Raw genomic sequence first — 23,243 nt, forward strand, 5'->3', positions numbered from 1 at the left:
CGGTGTCAACCGCAACCCACGTGCCGGGAGCCCTGCCGCACTCAAGCGGGGGGTGTAAGAGCGTTGCCGGTTCGCCAGGGCCAATGAGCGAATCGAATAACTCACGTAGGGTCATCACATGCGCACCCCTCTTCTCTGCGGACGTCCAATATATGTACATGCTGAGACGTACGCCTGGTGCAATTCGCCCATCTCCTGCGCAGAATTGTGGAGGTACCCTCCTTTGAGAGAGAGGCAGTAATGGAACTGCGCTTATTTTTTTTCCTTTTTCTCTTTCAAAAGTCACTTATATGCAATTTGTGGTGTGTATCTCCAATTTTTTATTATTTGCGTCTAGAGAATTTTTCGCCCACGTACAACAGCTAGCGACACCGACACGGGATATTTAATTAACACTGTCACGTTATTATCGCATATTTTAGTACTGTAGCTGACCCACTGAAGCAAAGTGCCCCAAGCGTCGTTCTTAACGATTTTAAGTTAGCCAAATTGTTTGTTACCGAAGCACTAATGCACGGCGTCTTTAATAATTATATCGTGGTTTTGCGACGCTAGTGTTAAAATTAAATGAGTGAATGAGTAAGGAAATACAATCGGACAGCTATTATATGCCCCGCATGAATCTCTCAAAGTAGTACGGGCATGCTTTCTCGATGAGAACAGGAGATAAGCCTTGTAATAATAATTGCAATCTGGGATTTACCTTCCCAAACCCACGATGTGACTATGGTAGATGCCGTAGTGAAGGGCTTAGAAAATTACGACAACCGGGAGTTCTTTAACGTGCACCTAAATCTAAGCATTGAGAACTCAAGCATTGTCGCCTACGTCGAAAATGCAGAATCGATCACGTGACCTTCATGTGGGTCAACCGCCGCCGCGGTTAGGACATACGCTTTGTGCACGTGCTGCTTGCATCGACGAAAGACCTTGGAATTCACGCAGCACGAGTGAAGCAGTGCGCCTGCTCGAGCGAAGACCTTCTTGACCTTGAACGCGACAAGGACACCACATATGTGCAGTGACGTGACGTGCAGCTGCGGTCATCAACTGAAAACCAGCATCTCGTTTGGAGCCTCTTTTTTGTTGTTATACAATTTAGCCCGGAATTCGTCTCACTTTGACTGATTGATATGTGGGGTCTGACGTCCCAAAACCACCCTATAATTATGATAGACGCCGTAGCGGAGGGTTCCGGAGATTTCTACCGCCTGGGGTTAATAACGTGCACCCTAATCTGAGCCCACGGGCCTACAACATTTTCGCCTCCATCGAAAATGCAATCACAGCAGCCGGGACCATAGCCGGGATTCGATCCCGCGACCGGCGGGTCAGCAGTCGAGTAGCTTAGCCACTAGGCCACTGCGGCGGGGCAATATGCCCGCCCCACTGACCTCGCAGAAGGTTATATTATTGACGCATAACGAGTTCTGGAAGTTTGAGTGGTTTGACGACGTCTATCTCTTCCTCATATTCGTGCCACCTTTCAAAGCTATAGAAATTATTTCTGCGTTGTTTTTCATTTCGGTAGTGTTATATAATGAAAGCATCTGATCAATTCAGGACGGTGTGCAACGTGGCAGATGATTTAGGGCTCGCATTGAACTAGTCTATCAGGGATTCGCTGCCAATGCAGACGAAATCAGTTCTGTTTACCATGCGATAAAAGCTGTCACTGGACATGCGTGCGCGTTCTGAGTGAGTGTGAAGAACTTTATTAAGTGCACGTTCTTTGAGTGTATCTATACATCATTGACACATACTTGACATGCTCTGCGAAATAGGCGGCTTTAACGTCTTTTATTTTATTTTTCGCTTGCGCGTCTGCAGTTGTGATAACTATAGCGGCCAACGCACTCCCGTAAGGAAAGCTTTGCATCAATTGTCACCTATGATTGCGACCGCCATGCAAGCATGGTTATTGCGATATCGAACTAAACGCTGCCCGTGTTTTCACTACAGCGTTGTAAAAACTGTGACCAGTCACAAATAACGAAGCAAGCTCTAAAGATCAAATTCAATTATTTACCTCTTTTTTTTTCGAGACCTTCCTCGGTGGTTATTGTACAGTGTAGTTTAGGGGCAGCGGGCGCTGCCCGCAACTACGACTCCGTAGTTCCTTATACTTCAATAATGTTTGTTGACCGACTGACTGATTGGCAATTGGGATGCTAAGCACGAAAAGGAGAGTTCCATTCCCGGCCACTACCGCTGAATTCGGATCGACACGAAGCCCTCAAAGAACACGTGTGGTATACTTGGAATGAATTAATGAATAATTAATGAATTAAATAAGTTTTTTTTTAATTCCCGAAACCATGTTCCTTGACTCGTAAATACGGAACGACCATAAGTGAGAGGGTCCCTCATTTCAGGAATCCTCTGGCCGCGATCGCCTCCGAGGACCTGGCGACGGGTCCACGTAGAAGCACGTTAAAAAAAAAAAAGAATCCCAGGTGGTCAAAACCCCAGTTTGCGGGAATTGGTTTAATTGCAGACACATGGATAGCTTGCTTTTTAGATCAACAGTGTCCATAGGCTGATAATTACTATGATGAAGAAGAAGAAGAAGAAGAAGAAGAAGAAGAAGAAGAAGAAGAAGAAGAAGAAGAAGAAGAAGAAGAAGAAGAAGAAGAAGAAGAAGAAGAAGAAGTAGTAGTAGTAGTAGTAGTAGTTGTAGTAGTAGTAGTAGTAGTAGTAGTAGTAGTAGTAGTAGTAGTAGTAGTAGTAGTAGTAGTGCAAAAAAAAAACGCTTGTGTAATTTTGAAAATTCGCAACTCAAATGAACATGAGAGGGCGCTGCGGAGTTGCAGCATGGCGGATTCACGGAGGTCACCGCGTCCGCTGTCGCTAACACAAATATTGAGTTTTCTGCAGTGTGATTAGAGTTCGCGCTGCTTTGTAGAAGGGGAGCGGGTTGTTGACGCGGAGCATCTTACTTTAGTTGAAACCAGTGGTCCCGCGAGCGGCGTTCTTGAAGTGGCCGCGTTGAGTGCGTAATGCACATGGCACACCGCGTCTCTGCGAAATTTGTTTACATACTTCGGGCGCCGCGGCGACATGTATTCACTGGATACAATGGTCATTTAATAGGTTCGAGTTAACACTGGTGCCTCACCTGGAAAGAAGAAATCGGCTTGGCCGTTTGTTTTTTCTTCACGAGCGGCACCATCTTACCGTTCTCCTACCGTATAAGATTGGCGCTTGGACTGTTTGGACTTCAGTACGCAGCTTCCCTATATTGCCGCTAGGTGCCACATGAATTTCTGGAAACTAATCCGTAGCCTTGCACTACGGCTCGTCTCAAAGTGCAAGCGTTTCTTTGTGGCGTTAAAGTCGACGAACAAATAAATAAAAAGAAACTAACAAACAAGCTAGCGACTTTACCGACTTACTGTCCGACTGACTAAATACAAGTAAATAAATGAACGTTGGTCTCTGTACCTGCCACGGCGTTTTGGTGGTTACGGCTCTCAACAATCTAAGGTCACGGGATCGAATCTCTTCCGCGGCGGTTGCATTTTGTCTTAGGAGAAATGTTAGAAGCTCTTGTGGTGTGCAATGTGAGTGCCCATGAAAGAATACCACACGGTCGAAGTTTCCGGAGTCCGCCGCTACGGCGTTTCTCGTGATGATATCGTCGTTTCGGCACGTAAAAACCCTCGATTCGATATATATTTTTTTGATCGCGTCCGAGGGAAGCAAAGGGTGCGCTCGCTTCCTTGCTCGCGCGCCATCTAGTGGAGGAGGGGCGGCGCGCGCATTTATATGCGGCCAGCCCGGTGGCTCCGGGACGAGTTTCTTCCCCGCGCCTGTCGAAAACGGAAGCGAGCGCGGCATTCGAAATGCGGCCGCGCGGGTCCCCGCACACGTCGCCGTGGTTCATCGACGTCTCGGTGGTGAATGCAGCGGTGCGGTATCACGTGTGACGTCGATGGACAACGATACGGGGATATGCACCTCCCGGTCGCCCTGCTCTCCGGTGCACTGCTGGCAGCGTGTCTCGTCCACTTCTGCGTGGCCACCGAAGAGATCGCCTGCAAAGACATCTGCGGTAGGTACACCACTTGCACTTGTTCGAAGGGAAACTTTGCAAACTACCGAGAAAGAAAAAAAAAAACACCCTCGAAGGGCTGCACTTCAATCTAATCATCGTCTGCAACCTTACGTTCAGCCCCGCCGCGGTGGTCTAGTGGCTAAGGTACTCGGCTGCCGACCCGCAGGGCGCGGGTTCGAATTCCGGCTGCGACGGCTGCATTTCCGATGGAGGCGGAAATGTTGTAGGCCCGTGTGCTCAGATTTGGGTGCACGTTAAAGAACCCCAGGTGGTCTAAATTTCCGGAGCCCTCCACTACGGCGTCTCTCATAATCATATAGTGGTTTTGGGACGTTAAACCCCACATATCAATCAACCTTACGTTCAGTCGACCACATCTGACGTGAACACCGGGTTATAGTTACAATGTTAAAACCAGAACGTTTATTTATTTATTTATTTATTTATTTATTTATTTATTTATTTATTTATTTATTTATTAAACATCTTTCGTATCGCGAATGCACTGCAAAAAAGGAGGGGAAGCGATACGTTACACGTGAGATTTATGAAAGAAGCAGTCACAAGACATCTAATGCAGCGATTTCGAAACCCCGTTCATCTGCTATGCTGGCGAAAGAAGCGCATGCATATATACTTTACGAGGAAAATGTGCAGTCGTCAGCAAGCTTAACTAGAACGCCCCGTAGCGTGTCCTGAAGCGGTTCCGAATCGACTCCAGCATCGCGTAACTTTGTGTTCTCTTGCCAAGATGTTACCCATGCATGCCGACATACTGTTCCGAAGCATATCGAGGTATTTTCTCAGCAACAGCACCAGTTAAACCAATGGCATCAGTCAAACCAGTCGAGGCCCCGCCGCAGAGCGTTTGCGCTAATCATGCTCAGTACTGTAAACCTTATAACGTGTAATCATGGTGTGGATCAACACGATAACGAATTTCCGAATTGTGAATTAACGAACAACTTCTTAGGGGTCTTGAATGCTAATGAACTGCTCATGTGGACGACCCTGTACACTGACAGTAGAGTGCATCTCCCTATGTATACAACGCACCCTGTTCAGAGCTAGACGATTATGTTTTCAGCGCGCAAATAGCTTGATCTCGACCACTCACCCATGTTTTTGCCGTCCCCAGTCACGCTTTGTAATTCTTGATGTCCATTCTACATGACGTGAAAAATATTTTTTGTCAAAAAGAATTAGGTTAGGTTTTCTTCACAAAACGATTTAGATTTTCTTCAGAACATTGGCACACGTTTTGTTCATCGCGCGTTGTCACGATGATTACTCGGGTGTTAGGTGAATGCTGTTTTCTTTGATTTGTATTTTCCCTTTTTTGTCAGATGCTGCTCAAGTATATATTGTGCGGTTCTAGCAAATAAATCTTGTTGAAAAATATGTGCTATCTGCGTCAAAAGAAACCCGAACAGCGGCAGGCTTTCGCGATGGTATAGTGCGCGCCGTCCAGTTATCACAAGCGCGCGCATCCTGTTCGGAATTTCTGCGCATATATGCGCGCCTGTCCATGGTGGACAGGCACGCAGTTCTGTTGATCACGGGCGTCTTGCCCGATGTTAACGTGTCCATGCAAGTAAAGCGCACCACGAATTCACTGTAGTTTCTGTTGCTGTTACTGGTCCCGAACTTTTTTTGTTGGAACACGTCACACAGGTTCATCGCCATGCCACGTGGGAGCACGTGGGCTCATAGCGCGTCTGCAGTATAGGGAGCCTTCGTGCGCGCGCGTCGACGGAGCCGGCGCGCACATGAAGGTTCCCTAGTCAGCAGGATCTCGTTTCCCGATGCCATCAAGTGATTGTTGAGAAAGTGTAAGGAGGAGAGGTCACAACCTCTTTCCCAGCCACTTACGCAGGGCCGAACACGCTAGCGCGTGCCAGCGCGTTATGCCTGGGATACAACAAGTTGGTTCATCGCGTGTCTGCAGAATTTCGTTCCCCGGCGCCATTACGTGATTGCTGAGAGAGTGTAAGGGGGAGAGGCCCGGCGTCTTAGGGCCGTTCCATGCGCTAGCCGCACAGCCCCAACGCACGTGCCGGCACCCCTGTCGCACCCAAGCGAGGGGTGAAAGAGCGTCGCCAATTGGCTTATTTGTCCTCCACTTGCGTGCAGGCACTGCGCCGTGCTCCCGACCAGGCTGCAGAAATCAGGTGCTTTCTCTTCTTCTAACCACTAGCACCACCGCTTCCGTGCGGCAGGGGTCCCGGCACGTGCGTTGCTGCTGTGCGGGTAGCGCGTGGAACGGCCTTTACCCAGTCCCTTGCACAGTTAGGAACACGCTAGCGCGTGAGCCGTTCTGGCAGCGCTTGGGCCAGCTCTTGCGTATGAACAGTAAGGGGGGTCACGCCACACAACACCGGATTGAACTCCACCATAGTTTGCTTCGCATCTAATTTGAAGAAAAATGCGACTGTTGTCGGTGCACATTCTTGGCCAACTCGCATGATGTCTACATCGCTGTTGCTCACCGAGAGACGCAGAGAGTCGTGGAGCTCTTCACGTTTCAGGCGAGAGGGGCTCGTCGGGGGAGGGGGGTCCTGTTATCAGGCCGGGGGCCACATAGTACTGCGCAGCGGGCCGCAAGTTGACAACCCCTGATATGTGGGTGGGATACGGGGAACAGTGGTCTTTAGGTGGTATTTTGTTTCCGCTATGGTACTTTACTCTTTAGCGACTGCGGTAGATGGCCAGTCATGAGTTGCGAACGTTTGCCGTATGCAAATCCGCCATCTCTATTTTTAGGTGGGCTTTTTAGGGGCGAAGCTCCCTTAAGTCTAACCTTGTCATGCGTCACGCGTAACCGAGAGAAGAGACGAGAAAGAAGGCAGTATCTCCCGAACAGCAAAATAGATGGTGCTGTCTCCTAGAAGTACATACAAACTGCAGTTGAGTGAAGCTATTCTAGATGGCGCTGTACCGCTACACTCCGATTAGCTGCTGCGCGGGCTGTGCCTGGGTACGCGGAGAACGAGTGTCTCTCTCAGTCTCCTGGATAGTCACCGTACGTGGCGGATCGTAGGTGGGGCATGGGCGAAGCAGAGTGGCGGGCGCGTAAGACGCTTGCGCTCGGCTTCCTTGGCTCGCGTCTCGTCGGTGTTACCCGCGCGTCGTCGGCGCTCTCGAACGCGATCGGATGCACGCACGGACGGATGGTCACATGAACGGACGCTTCGCCCCATTCATGATCATTCACTCCGTGGATATGCTATGATTTTTAGGATAATTATAGCTCTGCTGTTAGCATTTAAACTACATATACCCTTCTACGCATCTTTATGCTCGCTGGTTTATCACCAACTTTTGCTCTTTCAGCGTGAAATTGCCCATACGTATTAAGTTGGCTGAGCCACTTGATATTGGCTGGCTGGACTATTAGGCTTAAAAGCAACTGGTCTCCGAACGATTGGTCACGACCACACGCTACAAAACGCGATAATAAGCGTTATAATATGTACGAATTGCAAGGCTTCTGAGGTGAAACAGCGAAAAAAGGGATTTCTCGAGGGTCCGTGTCTTCGTTCGTCACACCCTCAATGAAAACCAGCAGATGATGAATTAAGGGGACGTTAATTATACTGTTTCGTTTTTCAAGTCGATCGTATGGTGATTGTGGTACAGACGAGAAGAAAATAAATTGGACCAAAAGTAAACTATAGCCGCTGGCAGTGGCAGAACCTGTGACGTGTCAACACGAGATTGAAGTCACGGGAGGACTTCAACTCGCAACAAACTAGATATAGCTATCAGTTTGCTGCCAGTCGTGCGTGGTCCACGTAAATAACGACGAGTGAATTCTCGTACGGAGACTCCGACAGCGATATCTGTTATTTGGGCTGCATGAAAGATGCACATTTTGCAAACGCAATGAACTGTTTTGATTAGTGATAATTTCCGTTCCGGCGGTGCTGGATTGCAATTGTTGGGTGACGAAAACGTTAAAATAAAGGAAAATATTTTGTACGTGTTGTGAGGCTCTGGTGCGTGGAAATTGTTGATAGTGCGCATCATGAAAGGATGCCTCTTCTGGGTGTCTCAAGGTCCTGTCAGTACTCCTTGAGAAACGGCCCTTCTATAATGTTTACAAGCTAGCTTACCTCACCACCATTCGTAGTCAGTCCGCGTACGCTTCTCCAGCTTGATCCCATCACAATAAGTAATAAATTGCGAACGCTCATAGGTGACTCACGTCTTCATCGTTTTAGTCTCGGTCGTTCCGCCTCAGCGCTGTTTGTGAAGTGTGTACAACTCACACTCTGTTGACAATCGCATCCGATCCGCGTCGACTGAAAATTGTGCGCCTCATTCGCTCTTAGCTCAGTCGCGTGATTCATTACGCGTGCGCATATATTGTCACGTGGTCGTGACGAATTCTACCACGTGACAAAGTGTGGAACGATACGAACAAGCGAATATCGACGACTTGGAGTCTTTCAGTCCTAGTAGCAGAAGTTCTTTTTTTTTCTTTATTCAAAGATTACCCCGCATTTTCCCAAGGTGCTAAAGCCAGGAGGGGGGGGGGCGGTTCGGGCATTGACAATCAAGTTTTCAATTTTACAGCACTACTGAGTTTGAGACAACTTATTCAACTCTTTAATAGTCCGTCCTGGCATGAAGTTCTTTTATTTTGAAAACATGCTTATTTTTCTGTAAATGTATGGCTCTTTAAAGTACTTATTTCGTTAATTCCTATTTTATCAATAGGTATCTGGAAAAAAAAAAAACGAGCCACTGTTTTTGTCGACGCGAGAAAAGCAGCCCCCTTTGCGACCACCTATAACCTCTGACATCATTACACACCTAAAACATTTCTTAACACTGAACTTAAGTATTGCAATTTTTCTTTTTAAAACGTCTCTATAGACAAAAATATGCTTCGTAGTGGTGCCAATTTCAACGTACCTTACAAGCTCGAGCAACGTCCTTGACCCTCGTGACTAGCTGCGGCTGATCCTCATTGTCGGTTCGTTTCGTCAGGGACGTAGAGTGCGTCGCATGTTTCTAGGGAAGTTTTCTGTAAGACAGAGAAGGTATGATCGCGAAAAGCCAGTTTTGCGCTGTGAGGCGGTATCATAGGCGAAAGTTACGAATGGCAAAATTGCGTCAGTTTGTGTGGTATGGCTCAACGTACATGGCTATGATGTCGGAGAGTGTGCAGCGAAATCGCACAGTCAGCCCGTTGGTTTGGCGGTGACAGCTGGAGGTTGTTTTGTGAGTGGTGCCAGAAGCTCTGAACAATAGCTGCACAATTTGTGAAACGAAAGCTTTTCCACAGTCACTCAGGATGACACGTGGAGCACCGTGACGCAAGATTAAGGTTTGAAGCATAAATGTAGCTACTTCAGAAGAACTGGATATTCCCAGGTTGCATACGCCTTAAAGAGAGAATATTTTTAAAGAAAAAAAAACAGAATTCTGTCTTATTCCATATAGGATTAGGAGACTGAGAACAGAAAGACCCTAAAAGTAGGAGCGCAGGAAAAGAAAAAGCAGGAAAAGAAAAAGCAGGAAAAGAAGAGAGAAAATATTATGATCATGGTATGTGCATGTCACCACGTAATGGTTGTGATGTAAGTTGCGTTACAGTTTATCCATTAAGTTAAAAGTCCCCAAGAAACTTGCACAGACGTTTTAAAATCCGAAGTTCTTGAGAGGTATTTTTTTTCTTTAGATGTAGCGATACTTTGAAAGCTCAGCATAATCTACTTTGGAGATGAGTTCTTATCTCATTAAAACATTTATCATTTCATTACAGATCTCAAGATGGACACCATGGTAAAGTTATTGGGATGCATGCGTCATACAGCAAGCGATGACGTAAGTATAAACGCTGGCTCGAAGCGTCATTCCTGATTCTTCATTTTAATTTTTACTGCTTTAGATGAGCAAATCACTTTGACAAATAGTTTTTTGCCCGTTCAGCGAGCGAAGTGTCGTGTGTACCGCATGGCCGATTATTTATGCGGGCCGGCATCTGTGCTTGGCTTCACTGCAAAATGTATTTGAGGTCTCAGAGCGGGCAGTTATAGACTTGGCACCGTTTTTGAGTATCGTGTCTAATGATGCAGATTCGCTCCCATTCCGCCACCGGTGCACGCAAGTGGGCTGGCAAAGAGCCAGCATCTCATAGGCTTGTTTGACCCCTTTTTCAGCTCGTTCCTCGATGCAATAAGTGAGTGCGTGTGCCTGTTTACGAAACAGTGGCAATTCCTCTGGTTTATTCTGCATTTCATTAAGGAGAATATAAAAAAAACTCAATTTATGCGTTATAATGGCTTCGATAAAGGCTATATAACGTGTGCGAGGATAGAGCATATCTAAGGCATACGGTGGGGTGACATGCGACAAAACTTTTAAAAATACTGAATATTGTTTTTATTTCATTCTATATCACTAAATGCCAATGCAGGAACATTAATTTGAGTACAAAGTATGTGTTGCATAACTATGCCCATTTGCCTCAATTCAAAGGAGTGTTTTAAAAATAAATAAGTAAAACACCGGGTGTCTGATTTGCCCCAACAGCGTGAAAAAATTTCAACACTTCAAATTAGCAGTAGAATCGCCTGAAGTTCACTACGTGGTCCCGTACGCAGTCTTCATGAGCCCACTCCATGCACTCCGCGCTATGAATCCAGACAAAATCCGGCGCTTTGTTGCTCCAAAACTCCTAGCAGATCAAGCATCCCCCGTCTTTCTCTGTGTGAATGGTGTCTTTTGTTGAACGCTTGCACCTCACTAGATTATTCAAATGACTCGAGGCTAAATATGTGCTAACACATCTTCTTTGCCTCTTTTTTTTTTTTTGCCGTTTTAGTGCAGGATTGCACAGGCATTTAATGGATTTTAACTTCGTCATTGAACTTTGTGAGGTGATGAATTTAGGATTTTCTATCCCTTGTTATTTAAAAAAAATGAGTAGTGAAAAAGTATTATTAAAACTCAATTACAAAAGGTGTTTGTAAACGGCTTGACTTGTAGATTTTTTTCAATGTTATCGTGTACCTTTTGAGAGCATCCTTGGGAGCCGGAACAGCCTCAATAGCTCGAATGGAGAGAGTCTTGTTTTCAACAGCAGTCAATTTTTTTTTTATTTTATGTCGTTTTCCACCCACGAAGCCCTGTATAATATTTGCTTGTGCGTCCTAACCATCGTAAAAGTGAATATATAAAATATAATTAACATGAGTAAATAGTTCACCTAATAAAACACTCTCTAAGACATTTCGATGCCTTTTTTGTCGCGTTTTGCCTCTTTCACATGCCCAAATTCAAAGACATTTCCCCTTTGGCACCGTGCACCAAATGAACCAAACATTTGGTGGTATGTAGCTAGTAGTAAAAAGTAACAAAATAAATGCGTAAGTTCTCGTACTGACGTCGAAGTCGCTTCGTGCATAGATCCCAAAATTTGGCCGAGCAGAATTTCGCCCCCTTCTTGACGGGTGACGAACACACCGACACAGGTCGCGTAATCTTTTCTATGCGAATGCCAGTTGTGGGCAGTGAGAAACTTTCACACATAAAAAGCGTAGACAACTACCAGCACCTATCGCTGAAATAGAGGAGAAACAAAGCAAAAATTGTTTTTCATTAGGCGCAGAAGTTGGCAAAGCCAGAATGTCGCGTTTTGCCCGCGCGGTGTCTCATTTTACATAACCCTACCTACAGAATTTCCTATAAATACACTCGAGGGAACTCTGGTGCCAGTGTCTATGGGAGATGCAACGCACGGCGTCTGAACGAGCACGGAAATCTAATTCATTAAAAAAAAAAACGAAAGCTCTTACTCGGTCACGCAAGGCTTGAGACAGCGAAGAGAGAGAGAAATAAATAAGAGGAAGAGACAGGAAGGTTAACCTAGAAGAACTGGTTTGCTACCCTGTACGGGGGTGGGGAAAAGCGCAAGCTGGCCGTTATGCTACACAGGATCTGTTCGTCGTTGCCGTTCTCGTAAAAGTGCCAGACCTCGCTTCACAATTCACTTCTTCTTCGGGAATACATACTTTAGTTGCGCGTCCCGTGGCTGTATCTGATCGAGTGGCGGACCTCATTTACGCGAGGTGTCTCCATCACTGGGCGTGGCTTAGCGATAGCAGCTGGTCGCTTTGTCGCTAGCGCGCATACGTGGCTTGGCATGACGTCACGAGGTCATACCACGTGTTCTAGCATATGCGGCGTCACTTGCTATACGGCTAAACGCGGGTGGCTTTTCGTGAAACGTGCACTTTTTAAGGCTGGCTCCCTAAAATATCCTTAAGGCTCCCTAAAATCTAAGTACAGGTGCTCCAAAAGTAAAACGGAGCACGCGAGCTGTGGTTACGCAAAAGTGAGTGCCATGGTGCGCTCCGTCACAGAAGTGGTTCTTCATTTTACATGAAAATGATGGCACTAATTTCTGGCACGTTTCAGAATAAAAAGTAAAGAACCACTTCTCTGAATGAGCGCGTTCCCCGCCGCGGTGGTTTAGTGGCTAAGGTACTCGGCTGCTGACCCGCAGGTCGCGGGTTCAATTCCCGGCTGCGGCGGCTGCATTTCCGATGGAGGCGGAAATGTAGGCTCGTGTGCTCAGATTTGGGCGCACGTTAAAGAACCCCAGGTAGTCGAAATTTCCGGAGCCGTCCACTACGGCGTCTCTCATAATCATATGGTGGTTTTGGAACGTTAAACCCCACAAATCAATCAATCAATCTGAATGAGCGCGCTGGCATTCTCTGTTGCGTAGCTCGGCCACAGCTCGAGTGTTCCGTCTCACTTTTGGAGCACCTGTACTTTAGCTTAAACAGCTTCGCTCTTAAAAGAAGTTTTAAAATGGCGGGCGCAGTGTTGGATTGAAGGTACCGACAATGCAGGCAAAAGAGTGCCCGATAGAAGAGTGAAAAGCAGGAAGCGAATTTAGTGTCGCGCAACCAATCACGCTTACACGCCTCGAAACGTCGCGCGGACGCGCAAGTTTTGTTCTTTCGCGCATAGCATTAGCATTAAACGTGCTTGGTAAGACAAAGGAGGGCGCCCATCTCGTCGGGGCTGTCAAAACAAAAGGGCGTCTCCAGGCCGCCCTTGAAGAAACAGCGACCTTCGGTCCACGCGCCGAGTGGCTGCTTAGGCTGTCGCATCTAGCTTCCCATATAGGTTAGCTTCTTCAACTAAGCAGGACCTTTTTTCTTTCTTTTTTTGCTGCCTTCTTTTCTGGAACGCAACGCGCAATTTTCGGCCAATCAATCTTGCGCAATCACTTCGCGCGAGACACGTATGAAAGTCACGCGACCGGCAAGTTCGCCGCAAGCGCCTATATGCGGCACGAATGAAATTTAAAAAACAATAACGTGGGTTCAGTGACGTAGTGCACTTTCCCGCCGTCATTACTGCTTACCTACATTATGGGTAATATTATCTGGGTTCTTATACGTACCAAACAGTGATATGATTATGAGGGACGCCGCTGTGGAAAACTCCGGAGATTTCGACAATCTGGTGTTCGTTAATGTGCACTGTATGGAGGCGGAAATGTTGTAGGCCCGTGTGCTCAGATTTTAAAGAACCCCAAATGGTTGAAATTTCCGGTGTTCTCCCCTATACGGTGTCTCTCATAATCATGTGGTGGTTTTGGGACGTTAAACCCCACAAATCAATCAATCAATGTGCACTGACGTCACACAGTATACACAGGCCTCTGCCATTTCGCCTACAAGGAAATTCGACCGCCGTGGCTAGAATCGAACCTGCGACCTTCTAGTCAGCATCCGAGTCGATCCACCACGGCGGCCATGGGTTATGATGGCCTCAGACCGGTCACACGTCCGCCGATAAATCCATCTCGTGAAAACGCATGTATAGAAGTAGTGCAAAAGATGATTTGAGCAAGTCCGCGAGGTAACAACAAGAAGTGATTGACGGTGAAGGGTGTAGTGTAGAAGGGTGTGAAACGCAGCTTTAACATATATGTTAAAGCAGCTTTAACTAACATATATGTTAAAGCTGCTCGGTCTTTTTGCTTGTCATAAATACAACATGGTAGATTGCTTCTGATATCTAATTTGTTCTGATGAAGTTATGTCCTATAGCTTCTATGCGCTTGATGGGAGCACCGCTACGGTAAAAGCCCAGCTAATATGGAAAATGCGCTATGGCATTCGTTCTAAAAGCGGGCGTTCTGAAAACAGTCGGTCTGAATATGAACAGCTTATATTTACCACTGTTTATTTAACGGTCGTTTTCCTTGGCCCTGCTTACTTAGCAAGCGCGTTTCCTTGTTGGTTTGCTTCGACCAAAACACCAGCAAGCAGCTGCCACATGTGCTAACACGTAATTATAACTTTCGCGCTTGCAGGCTCGAACATGACCTTATCCTGCATACTTTTTTTTTTCCTTATTGCAAATAAGGAAGCTGCAGCTAATAGCCAACGGTGATCCTTGTTACGCCTCATGTTGTGCTTTCACCAACGCTTTACGACGCTGAAGACTAGGAAGCGCGCACAAAACAAAGCCACTCACAAAAATAAAACAAATATAGGTGGACGTATGGATGGATACAGCTTTATTAAATGTCTGGCAAGGTTTAACGCGACCCACGCTTAGGTCTCCCACGGAGGAGCGTGGGGACTTTGCCTCGACGCCGAATTTTTAAGGAGGCACATTAACTCACTCTTGTATATCATACTACTCTCTTCGGATAGTCGTGGAAAGCGCGACTCTCCTTTTAAAGAAAGTTAACGTGTATCTTCAGATGTTTATTCGGGTGGCTAACCGGGACTCTTTAACAGAGTAACTGGCGAACTTTTTTTCCTTTTTTTTTCTTGGAGTACCAGTGAACAGTATATCTCAAAACTGCTGTAATGGCATAGTGACGACGCCTCGAAGTTGTCCCACTGTACAGCAAGGTCCCACAGTAATATATTTTATCATTACAAGCAGAGAGATCCTATGCAACGGTGCCTCAATCGATCCACGCTGACGTAGTTCCTATCTCAAAATAAACATCATTTTCAGTATAAATGGTGAAAGCAGTATAGATAGGGAAAAGGGAGAAAAGATGAAAAGATAGAACGAGATAAAAGTAGCACAGAAAGAGATAGAGAAAGAAAGAAAACAGAAAAGGCAATAGACACAGAGAGAAAGAAAGAGAAAAGATAGAGCGAGTACAGAGGGAAAGGGAGAAATAGATAAATGTTAAAAAGAGAAATACTGAACATAAACTAAGATAGACACAAAGGAGATAGAAAGACAGAAAGATTATGAAAGAGAGAAAATTAAAGAAGAGGAAGAAAAAATAAAAATAGAAAGAACAAGAAAAATAAAACTCATAAACAAAGACAGAGATGAAAATGAAAAGAGACAAAAACATAGCAGGGTAGAAAAGAAAGAAACGGAAAGAAAGCGACTCAAAGAGATAGGAAGAGGAAGCGGGAAAAAGAGAGGGAGAAAGAAAAATAGAGAGACAAAGACAGGGACATAACTAAACCGAGACAAGAAAGAAACAGAAAAAAAAAACGTGGCTAATCCCCCTTTCTAGGAATCGGTATAACACGAAAGTGTAACGTGTCTTCATAGAGGTATTTGAGCGTTTACTGTTTATTGCTTCAGCGACAGAAACAAATTGCAGGGTCACGTTAAGAACAGCAGGCAGCTCGAAACTTGCAGCGCACACCTCATGCAAGAAGCACGCACAAAATTATCGCACACTAGACGAGCGCCGACTAACAACTGTCACAGGTCGACACTTAAAGCGCGCTGTTCAAACGGAAAGGAAGACGCACGAAAAGAGCGCACAAGCATACAAAGGACAAGCGTGAACAGTTGTCACAAATCCTACTTCGTCGTGTGTCAGAAGCTCACTCCTTTCGTAAACGTGGCCGCAGCAGCGAGCGAAGTATACCCTTCGTTCTCTCCCGAATCACGAGTCTGTCACCACACCCCATGGAGACGACTATCTTTATAGCGCGCCCAACGCAAGCACGTCGCGCCATCTCGCTACTGATAACGAAAACGCGCTAAAGTTTCAGAGCTCCGAGGACCGCCAAACGTTGGCATCTTCGACGATATACGCTCCGTGGTCCAGTGGTTAGCGCCGCGCGCTGCGAATCGAGAGGTTGCTGGTTCGCTTACGCGTGACAAAATCTTTCCTTCTCGTTTTTTTTTCTCGGCAATTTGTTGTTATGTAGTTTACAACGTCATATCCGTGACGAAAACACGTCAGTTGAGCCGTGGTGGGCCTCGGCATGGAACAATATCGTGTTAAGAAAAGAGAAAAACAGCAAAATGAGAACAGCAAAAAAGGAAGAGGGAAAGAGAAAAATAAAGAGAGACAAGGCAGGCCACCCATCACCACATTTTCTTCTAGGTTGAGACCATTATGACGAAGCGGCGTCGTTTTTTTTTTCGTTTTTTATGTTAAAGTATAATTAAATTCAGTGCATTAGTACAAGGAAAGATGGCTCTTCAGTTAGAGGAGCTCTCAATCTAATGCTGTTTCACAGCTAGGTTACCTGAAACCGGACTTTACCTCACATATAAATATATGCACCTAGAGTTAATATGAGTGCGCGCACAAATTTATAAACGTATTTTGTCTATAGCTTGTCTATTTCTTGTTGCAGGTAGGTCACATTATTGCCAAGTTCATGTCCAATGACGCTTTCCTCACGAGGGCACTCTGTGGAGCCGGCTACAACATCGTAAGTGCCCAAACATTGCGTAGCACGCGCAGCTAGCGACTGAATGTACTTTCGGCCTATATAATGTTTATTCATAAAGCCACATGCATCCCCCATAGCATATTGTAAACACGCTCGTTAAGATGCAGTTCCTTTGTAATAAAAATTAGCACGTTCCAAGTTCTTTCATTGACGTGACATATTAGCGACGGCTTACCATTTTTCCTCGTAAAGTGGAGTGCATGATACTTTGAGTGATTAACATCTCTCGCACATTAATTAAGATGGATGACTCACGGAGCAAGAAGTGGGGATGACTATAGGGTGCTACGGTTTGTAGCTGCAAATTTCGCAGAGCCTGAGGACTCCCCAAAATTTTTTATAAGATGAGACGGTGTGCGGAATCCTGAACATCGTCGCCATGGCTGCTGATTTGTATGAAGACTTGCATTCGTGCTATTCTGAACAAATAAAACGCGAACATAACAAAATCTAGAGCTTGCGAAGCACAGGAGTATAGCCCAGTTCACATCGAGCAACCGTAATATGACATCTGAAATTGTTTGAGCTTCAAATTTCGCGGACTTTTCTTGTTGCACCGCGTCGTATTGCGGTCCTGGCTCAAGAAAGCTTCGTGCACACCAATTTCCATATGTGTGGAATCCGCACAGTATATACACGGTCATTTATTATCAGCGTGCCGTGCAACCGTCAAATTGAGCATGAACTGCTTAACGATAATCTAACTGAGGATAAAATATTAGCGAATATCAATTACTTAGGTTGTTAGTGGTATACATCGCGTATTTTTAATTTGCCATGGTGGTGGTGGTAAACATTTAATAACCATTAAATGGTTACAGGGAGGTGATTGGGTTGGGACCATATTGGTTAGCAAGGAGGTTTATAATAAGCATATGCAGTCTGAAGCCAGCATGGTAATTTTTGAACTGACATTATTTTCCATTCTCATTCTCTTTGTTTCTGTGTAGGACAGCCTTCTACGCTTGTTTTTCGCGGTAAGTCAATCGCCACACTCATTTTTGCTTCTCATATGCACAACTATGCTGATGCCGTCTCACGCGGGGTCAGATTAATTGAACCCACGTTCCTATATTTTCACGCAACACTGTGAGGCACTGTTTTAGTAAGTCTTAGTACAAATTTAAAACGTCACAGGGCATGGCTGTATCACAGCGCGACACAGAGCAGAACAGTGCCTTTACCGTTTGTTAACCGCTTAAGTTTACTGTCGTGGTTCTTCCTTTTAGCTACGTGCAGGCCGGTTTTGTCGGCGCTCTGGCTGAACGCTAGCACGAGCAAGTAGCACCACAATCACTTGCCGGCCATAAATCATCAGGTGAACAGGTTCCCTCAGACAGGCGAACCTATACGACCAATCAAACAATAAATAAAAAAATTGATCTTATAAGTCGACCAACGTTATGCACTTGATGTAGTATGACTTGCAGTGTAATTAAATCGTGCCGTATGACTTTCGACTTACAGAGTGACGTGATAATCGGTATTGCAAAATGCAATCTGCACGAACTGGTTACGTGAGAAGGCAGAGAACGGTGAATCGCTCTAAATGGCATTGAGAGTCGTTTTGAGAACCCACTTTCGCGCTTCACATCGAATACATGTCGCCATGCCATACATTTGCGAATGCTGGTGATCAGGTTCGTAACTTCCACCCATTCGACGCTTTTTTTTTTTCTTTCAGGATGACTTTATGGGCGAGCTGAAGACCGCCGAACAAAAATGCCAGAAGGAATTGATATAGTGATCAATGAATGAGACGTGCACACGTTCGTCGATACACTCTCGCCAGCCTCGCCATTGTTACGCGCAAGTTCGCATCAAAGCACTCAGCCATGCGTCCAACGGAAGCTCATCGAAAGATCATTCAAACTCTTAATTTGTCCCTCGAAGAAAACACCCGTGCAACTACGTGACACATTTTGCTCGCGGCAACGACCGCGTTGAGCTGCAGCCGGTTTATTTCGAAGCACAACGAAGCGCTGCAGTGATCCTTATTAACACAAGCCGTTATTTAATTCGCGGTATGTGCGAGCTGTATACGTCAGTTTCTTCTGCAGCTTACGCTTCCTTTTTTTTGCTGTTCTGACGTTTGACAGATAATTTTTTATTTGAAATGATGACAGCTGTACGAATGGCGAAGATCATGACAGGCGTTATCGTAAAAATACGGTAAGAGAGGTTGGACAGGGAATGAACACTTTATTAAGAAGGGATTATGTCGAAGCTAGGTGTCCACCGCTTTGCCGTCTCTCTACACTAAGTGGTACGTGGACAAAGCGCGCAAAGTCCAATTCAGCTGCAGATATAGAAGCGTACATTGGTGGGCCCTTAGTCTGTCTTGACTTATATCGAGTTGCGTGCGGCGCAAAGAGACCAAGACACGTCAAAGACACAGACAGTCTATGTCGTTCATGAGTATTCTTTTGTCTTGGTTTCTTTGCACTGCACGTGATCAGTATATGTCAAGGCACATACAGAACAATTTCATGTTTGTAAACAGGGATAGGCGCCGCCGACCCCCTCTTAAAAAAAAAAAAAACATCGAATAGGTGTATATGTTGATAGCTTGAGTCAGCTATACAGCCAAAAAGCAAAACCCAGCGGAACGACCTTGAGTATTAGGTCATCCTCTTTGCAGAGCAGTCAAATATCGGCATCAGGAGATAACTTCGGCAAGATCACCGCTGTTATTTTTTCTGAGTACTAGGGTTTAATTAACGCGGTACGCACGCTGCTCATATGTGATAAAGAAGCTAGGGAAAGTGTAGGCTACTATTTAGTTCACCCTCAGAAGTTAGGTGAGTGATGTGTTACTTAGGGGCCTAGCAAACCTCGATTGAAAATTATCCGCCCAACTTCGTTGCTTTGGCGCAGTAAGATCGGGCCTTTGTCTAGCGAGGTTTGGGTGCTAGATCGCAAGTGCCGTAAATGTAATGCATTTTAATGTGGAGCATACCTCTTCAAGCTCAAGTACAACACGAAGGTCTTTTGCTGTTAAAACGAGACGTTATATGCATGCATTTTTTTTTCATTGTCGGCGGTAGCCAGGGTATGCATTGAAAGAGAGAGAAATAAAATAGAGCTGCAATTCACACCGCTCGAACACGTATCACATGTTCTCAACAGTCTCCCGTAAAAACAATGCGAAAAAAAAACGAGAACATAACGATTCCAAACAGAAGAAACCTTCACAGCATATGGTATACAAGCCGAAATTTGATTCCTGTGGGAATTTCATCCTTGTACAACAAAGTGATGCTAACGCCATGAACTTGTACACTTTTCTTGTAAATTTTTGTTTTGCTCAAATACTATTGCAAATGAATTTGTGCAGCGAATTTGTTTCTGTATATGCTTTCTATACGCAATAAACGCTGTCTTGTTGTCTACGTTGAATGATGCTATGATTTGACATGTAAGAAGTTGATACAGTATGCAAACTGTGAACAGCATTACACGGTGTCAGACAGCTTGGTGATGCTGGCTGGTGCCAGTTGCCTCCAAGTGTCATATTTGCACCCATAGCTGCCACTCATACAGTGGTGCATAGTCCAGGCCACTTGTAATCCGTCTCTCCTTCTGCTTCATAATTTCAGTCGTGGACTTTATCCTCGTAATTTCTATTTCATTTCACGACAGGCGACATTTCAGGTTTATGACACTTCACGAAACTGCAAATCTACAGACAGCATGCAAGTTTAGACATGCGCGCTTTCTTTCATAAAATGCGTGGTATACATGCGTGCGTACTAGCATTACCCTGTCATAAGGTGAGCGCCTCGCGAAACCTTCTGGCCCAGTTTTCCCGCACTTAATTGATTCCGTAGTGTATCTTTGGGTTGCGTATTGTTTTGACCTACTTTTCACAAAAGACAAGAACGAAAAATGAGGCGGAGATGGTGCCGAATATACATCGCAACGATATTTGTAGGCAGGTTTACCGCCCAGAAGCACGATAAGATTCTTGAAAGACGCCATAGTGGAGGTAGAAGAGGAGGGTTCCGGAAATTTAAACTATCCCATTTTCTTTAACGCGCTCACAAATCTTAATACACTGACGTATATATGACATCTCGCGTCCTATAAAATGCGGTCGCAGTGGCCGGGATTCGATCCCTTTGATCTTTGGGTCAGCAATCGAGTGCCATAGCCGCTAGACCACCCATGATGATTCCCGGACGAATAGCACAACCCAGATCACCGAGGCAGGTGAATATATACCACACGAGGATCTTCGTTCACGTTTGTACAAAATCCATGAAATGAATGATGATGATGGAGCTTGCTGCGGACAGTTAAATCTGGTAAACCGTCAATCCTCCCTACATCCACTCGGCCATCACACTACAAAGACGTGCTCTATCGGGGGCAGCGAAGGTTTAAGGACGTTAAACCCCAACAATTATTATTACTGTTATTATTATTATTATTATAGCGAAGGTACCAACTCTTTCGCGAGGAGGGGGGGGGGCGATGAAAAACTACATTTTACTTGTTCGTTTCCACAGCGTGCAGCCGAAAGTGACCACTGTTTAAAGTGGGAGGGCTTGCGCCCCCTCCCCCCCCCCCCCCATCTGGTACGCCTATGTCTGGGTACCACTGCGCTGTCACATGATGTGACAACAACCAGCGCAAAAAGGAAGAGATTGTTGAGCACTGCCTGTGAAGTTCACAGCTGATCGCAGGAATCGTGCCGCTGCAGTGTTTTGTGATTGCACGAATTTCCGTCCACAATGAAAAACGCCGAGCTCCACCGCATTAGGATATCATCGCAATCAGCAGGAAAAGCTACGAGCCCAGTGAAGTGTACAAGTAAGTATACTTATTGCGTTTATTCAGGCGCAACTCCAGCTGCTTCACTTTACAGAAGCGATTTGCGTGCAGTATGCCTGTAGTATGAGGCACAAAACTATTGCCGTACTCTTCCGCAGGCCGAATAATAGAATATACGTATTACGACTCACGCGTGAATGCACGCACCGCGCAACTGCAACGGCCTATACTATCGCGATGCGTGAACGGCTCGGAAAGCGTGACTTTCGACTCGGTCGAACTGCGACATGCCTTGACTGTCACTAGGCGAACCTACATGTGCTTTCGGCTGGCGTCACCTTAGCACTTTAAAATCTTGTTCTGGCTGGCACTTTCGCAGCGTGTGTGTTCCGAGTGCCCGGCAGGACTGGCAATTGATACACATGCGGTGCATGAGCGTAAGTTGGAACCAGATTCTAGCGCTACGTTGACGCCGGCTTACAGCACAAATTCTGCCTTGTCCCAGACAAGCGTGCAGCAGTTCGACACAGTCGAAAGCAATGCTTTCCGCTGTTCGCGTTTCTTTCAATCGCAATAGTACGTACCTGATGAAGCTGCTTCCGTAGTCTGCTAAGCACGTGCTGCAGACTTTTCGGACTGTCGAGGAAGGTCTCCTCGACGTTTCACACGAAATCAGCATAAATTTTCAGCACACGAACAGCGCGGAACATGCTTACAGCCGGACTCGCGTTGTGAAGTTTCGCGTTTGATATGCAGAGCGTCTGCTCACCTGGCAGTTGAGAGTGTTGCTTCGCCGCGCTTGCAACAGACGGCGCCACGCGCTTTTCAATATGGCAGCAAGCACTGAGCTCGCTGTGTTCTGGTGTATATACTCTAGTCGTTTTCAAGTTTTACAAACACAGCCCCTTGATGACTTCCGGTTTTGTCCACCGATGTGCTTTAATAGCATTGCTGAACCACAAGAGCTTTAAAAAATAGCCCGCTGATTTTCCACAGTTTCCTTCCCTTATTTGGCAAAATATATTCAAATAAGTGTTCTTTTGAATTACATAACAATATAAACCGTTCCCTAGTACTTTACGCACGTTTGTGAAAAACGAGAGACTTTCCTTACCCTTGAAAAGAAATTGAAAGCATGCTTTCAGTTCGACGTTAGGAGCATGGTAAATGAGGTGACCAGAAGTTCTTTTAGGTACAACGCTTGTGACCTTGAAACCATCTAGAATGGCAACCATGGTGCCAACTCGATTGCGGCTCGCGTCGGAGCTCGCGTTTCGCTGGGGTAGCGTCGCTTGCCCAACGTGCCATTCCATGCAAGAATAGAGACACGTGCATCACGTTCCATTCTGACCCTGTCATTTGCTCCAGGGGGAGCGTGGCTACTACGGCGTGATGGATAGACAAGGCCCGAGCATAAGGAGCAAGCTCCTAAATGTTTCCGAATATGCTGATACATTTAAGCAATGCCTGTATAAAGGCGAAAGGCCGCTTGGTCTTACGAGGCACTCACTAAATTACTGTGGCGTTCTTAGTCGATGGCATGGTCGCGCTGCATGACGACATCGATGACGTCATGCTTCGAACATTCAGTACCGCTCGCATTGCCGCGCCGCTGGACACCAGATTTTTCGACTCGTGAGCCAAACGAGCCTTTCGCCTTAATGATTCTCGTACGAACATCCACAGCACTTGGCATA

General features: G+C 45.9%; 1 protein-coding gene across 1 annotated transcript; it reads left to right on the forward strand.

Annotated features, from left to right (window-relative positions):
- The first annotated feature begins 3,807 nt into the window (after positions 1 to 3,807).
- Positions 3,808 to 18,763, forward strand: LOC119163936 (uncharacterized). Its single transcript, XM_075888864.1, has 5 exons — positions 3,808 to 4,054; positions 9,831 to 9,892; positions 16,672 to 16,749; positions 17,721 to 17,747; positions 18,455 to 18,763. The coding sequence occupies exons 1-5, from the start codon at positions 3,904 to 3,906 to the stop codon at positions 18,512 to 18,514; spliced, it is 378 nt and encodes a 125-aa protein (XP_075744979.1). The 5' UTR covers positions 3,808 to 3,903; the 3' UTR covers positions 18,515 to 18,763.
- The last annotated feature ends 4,480 nt before the right edge of the window (positions 18,764 to 23,243 follow it).

The sequence above is a fragment of the Rhipicephalus microplus genome, chromosome 3, assembly GCF_043290135.1.
Source record: "Rhipicephalus microplus isolate Deutch F79 chromosome 3, USDA_Rmic, whole genome shotgun sequence".
Lineage (NCBI taxonomy): Eukaryota > Metazoa > Arthropoda > Arachnida > Ixodida > Ixodidae > Rhipicephalus > Rhipicephalus microplus.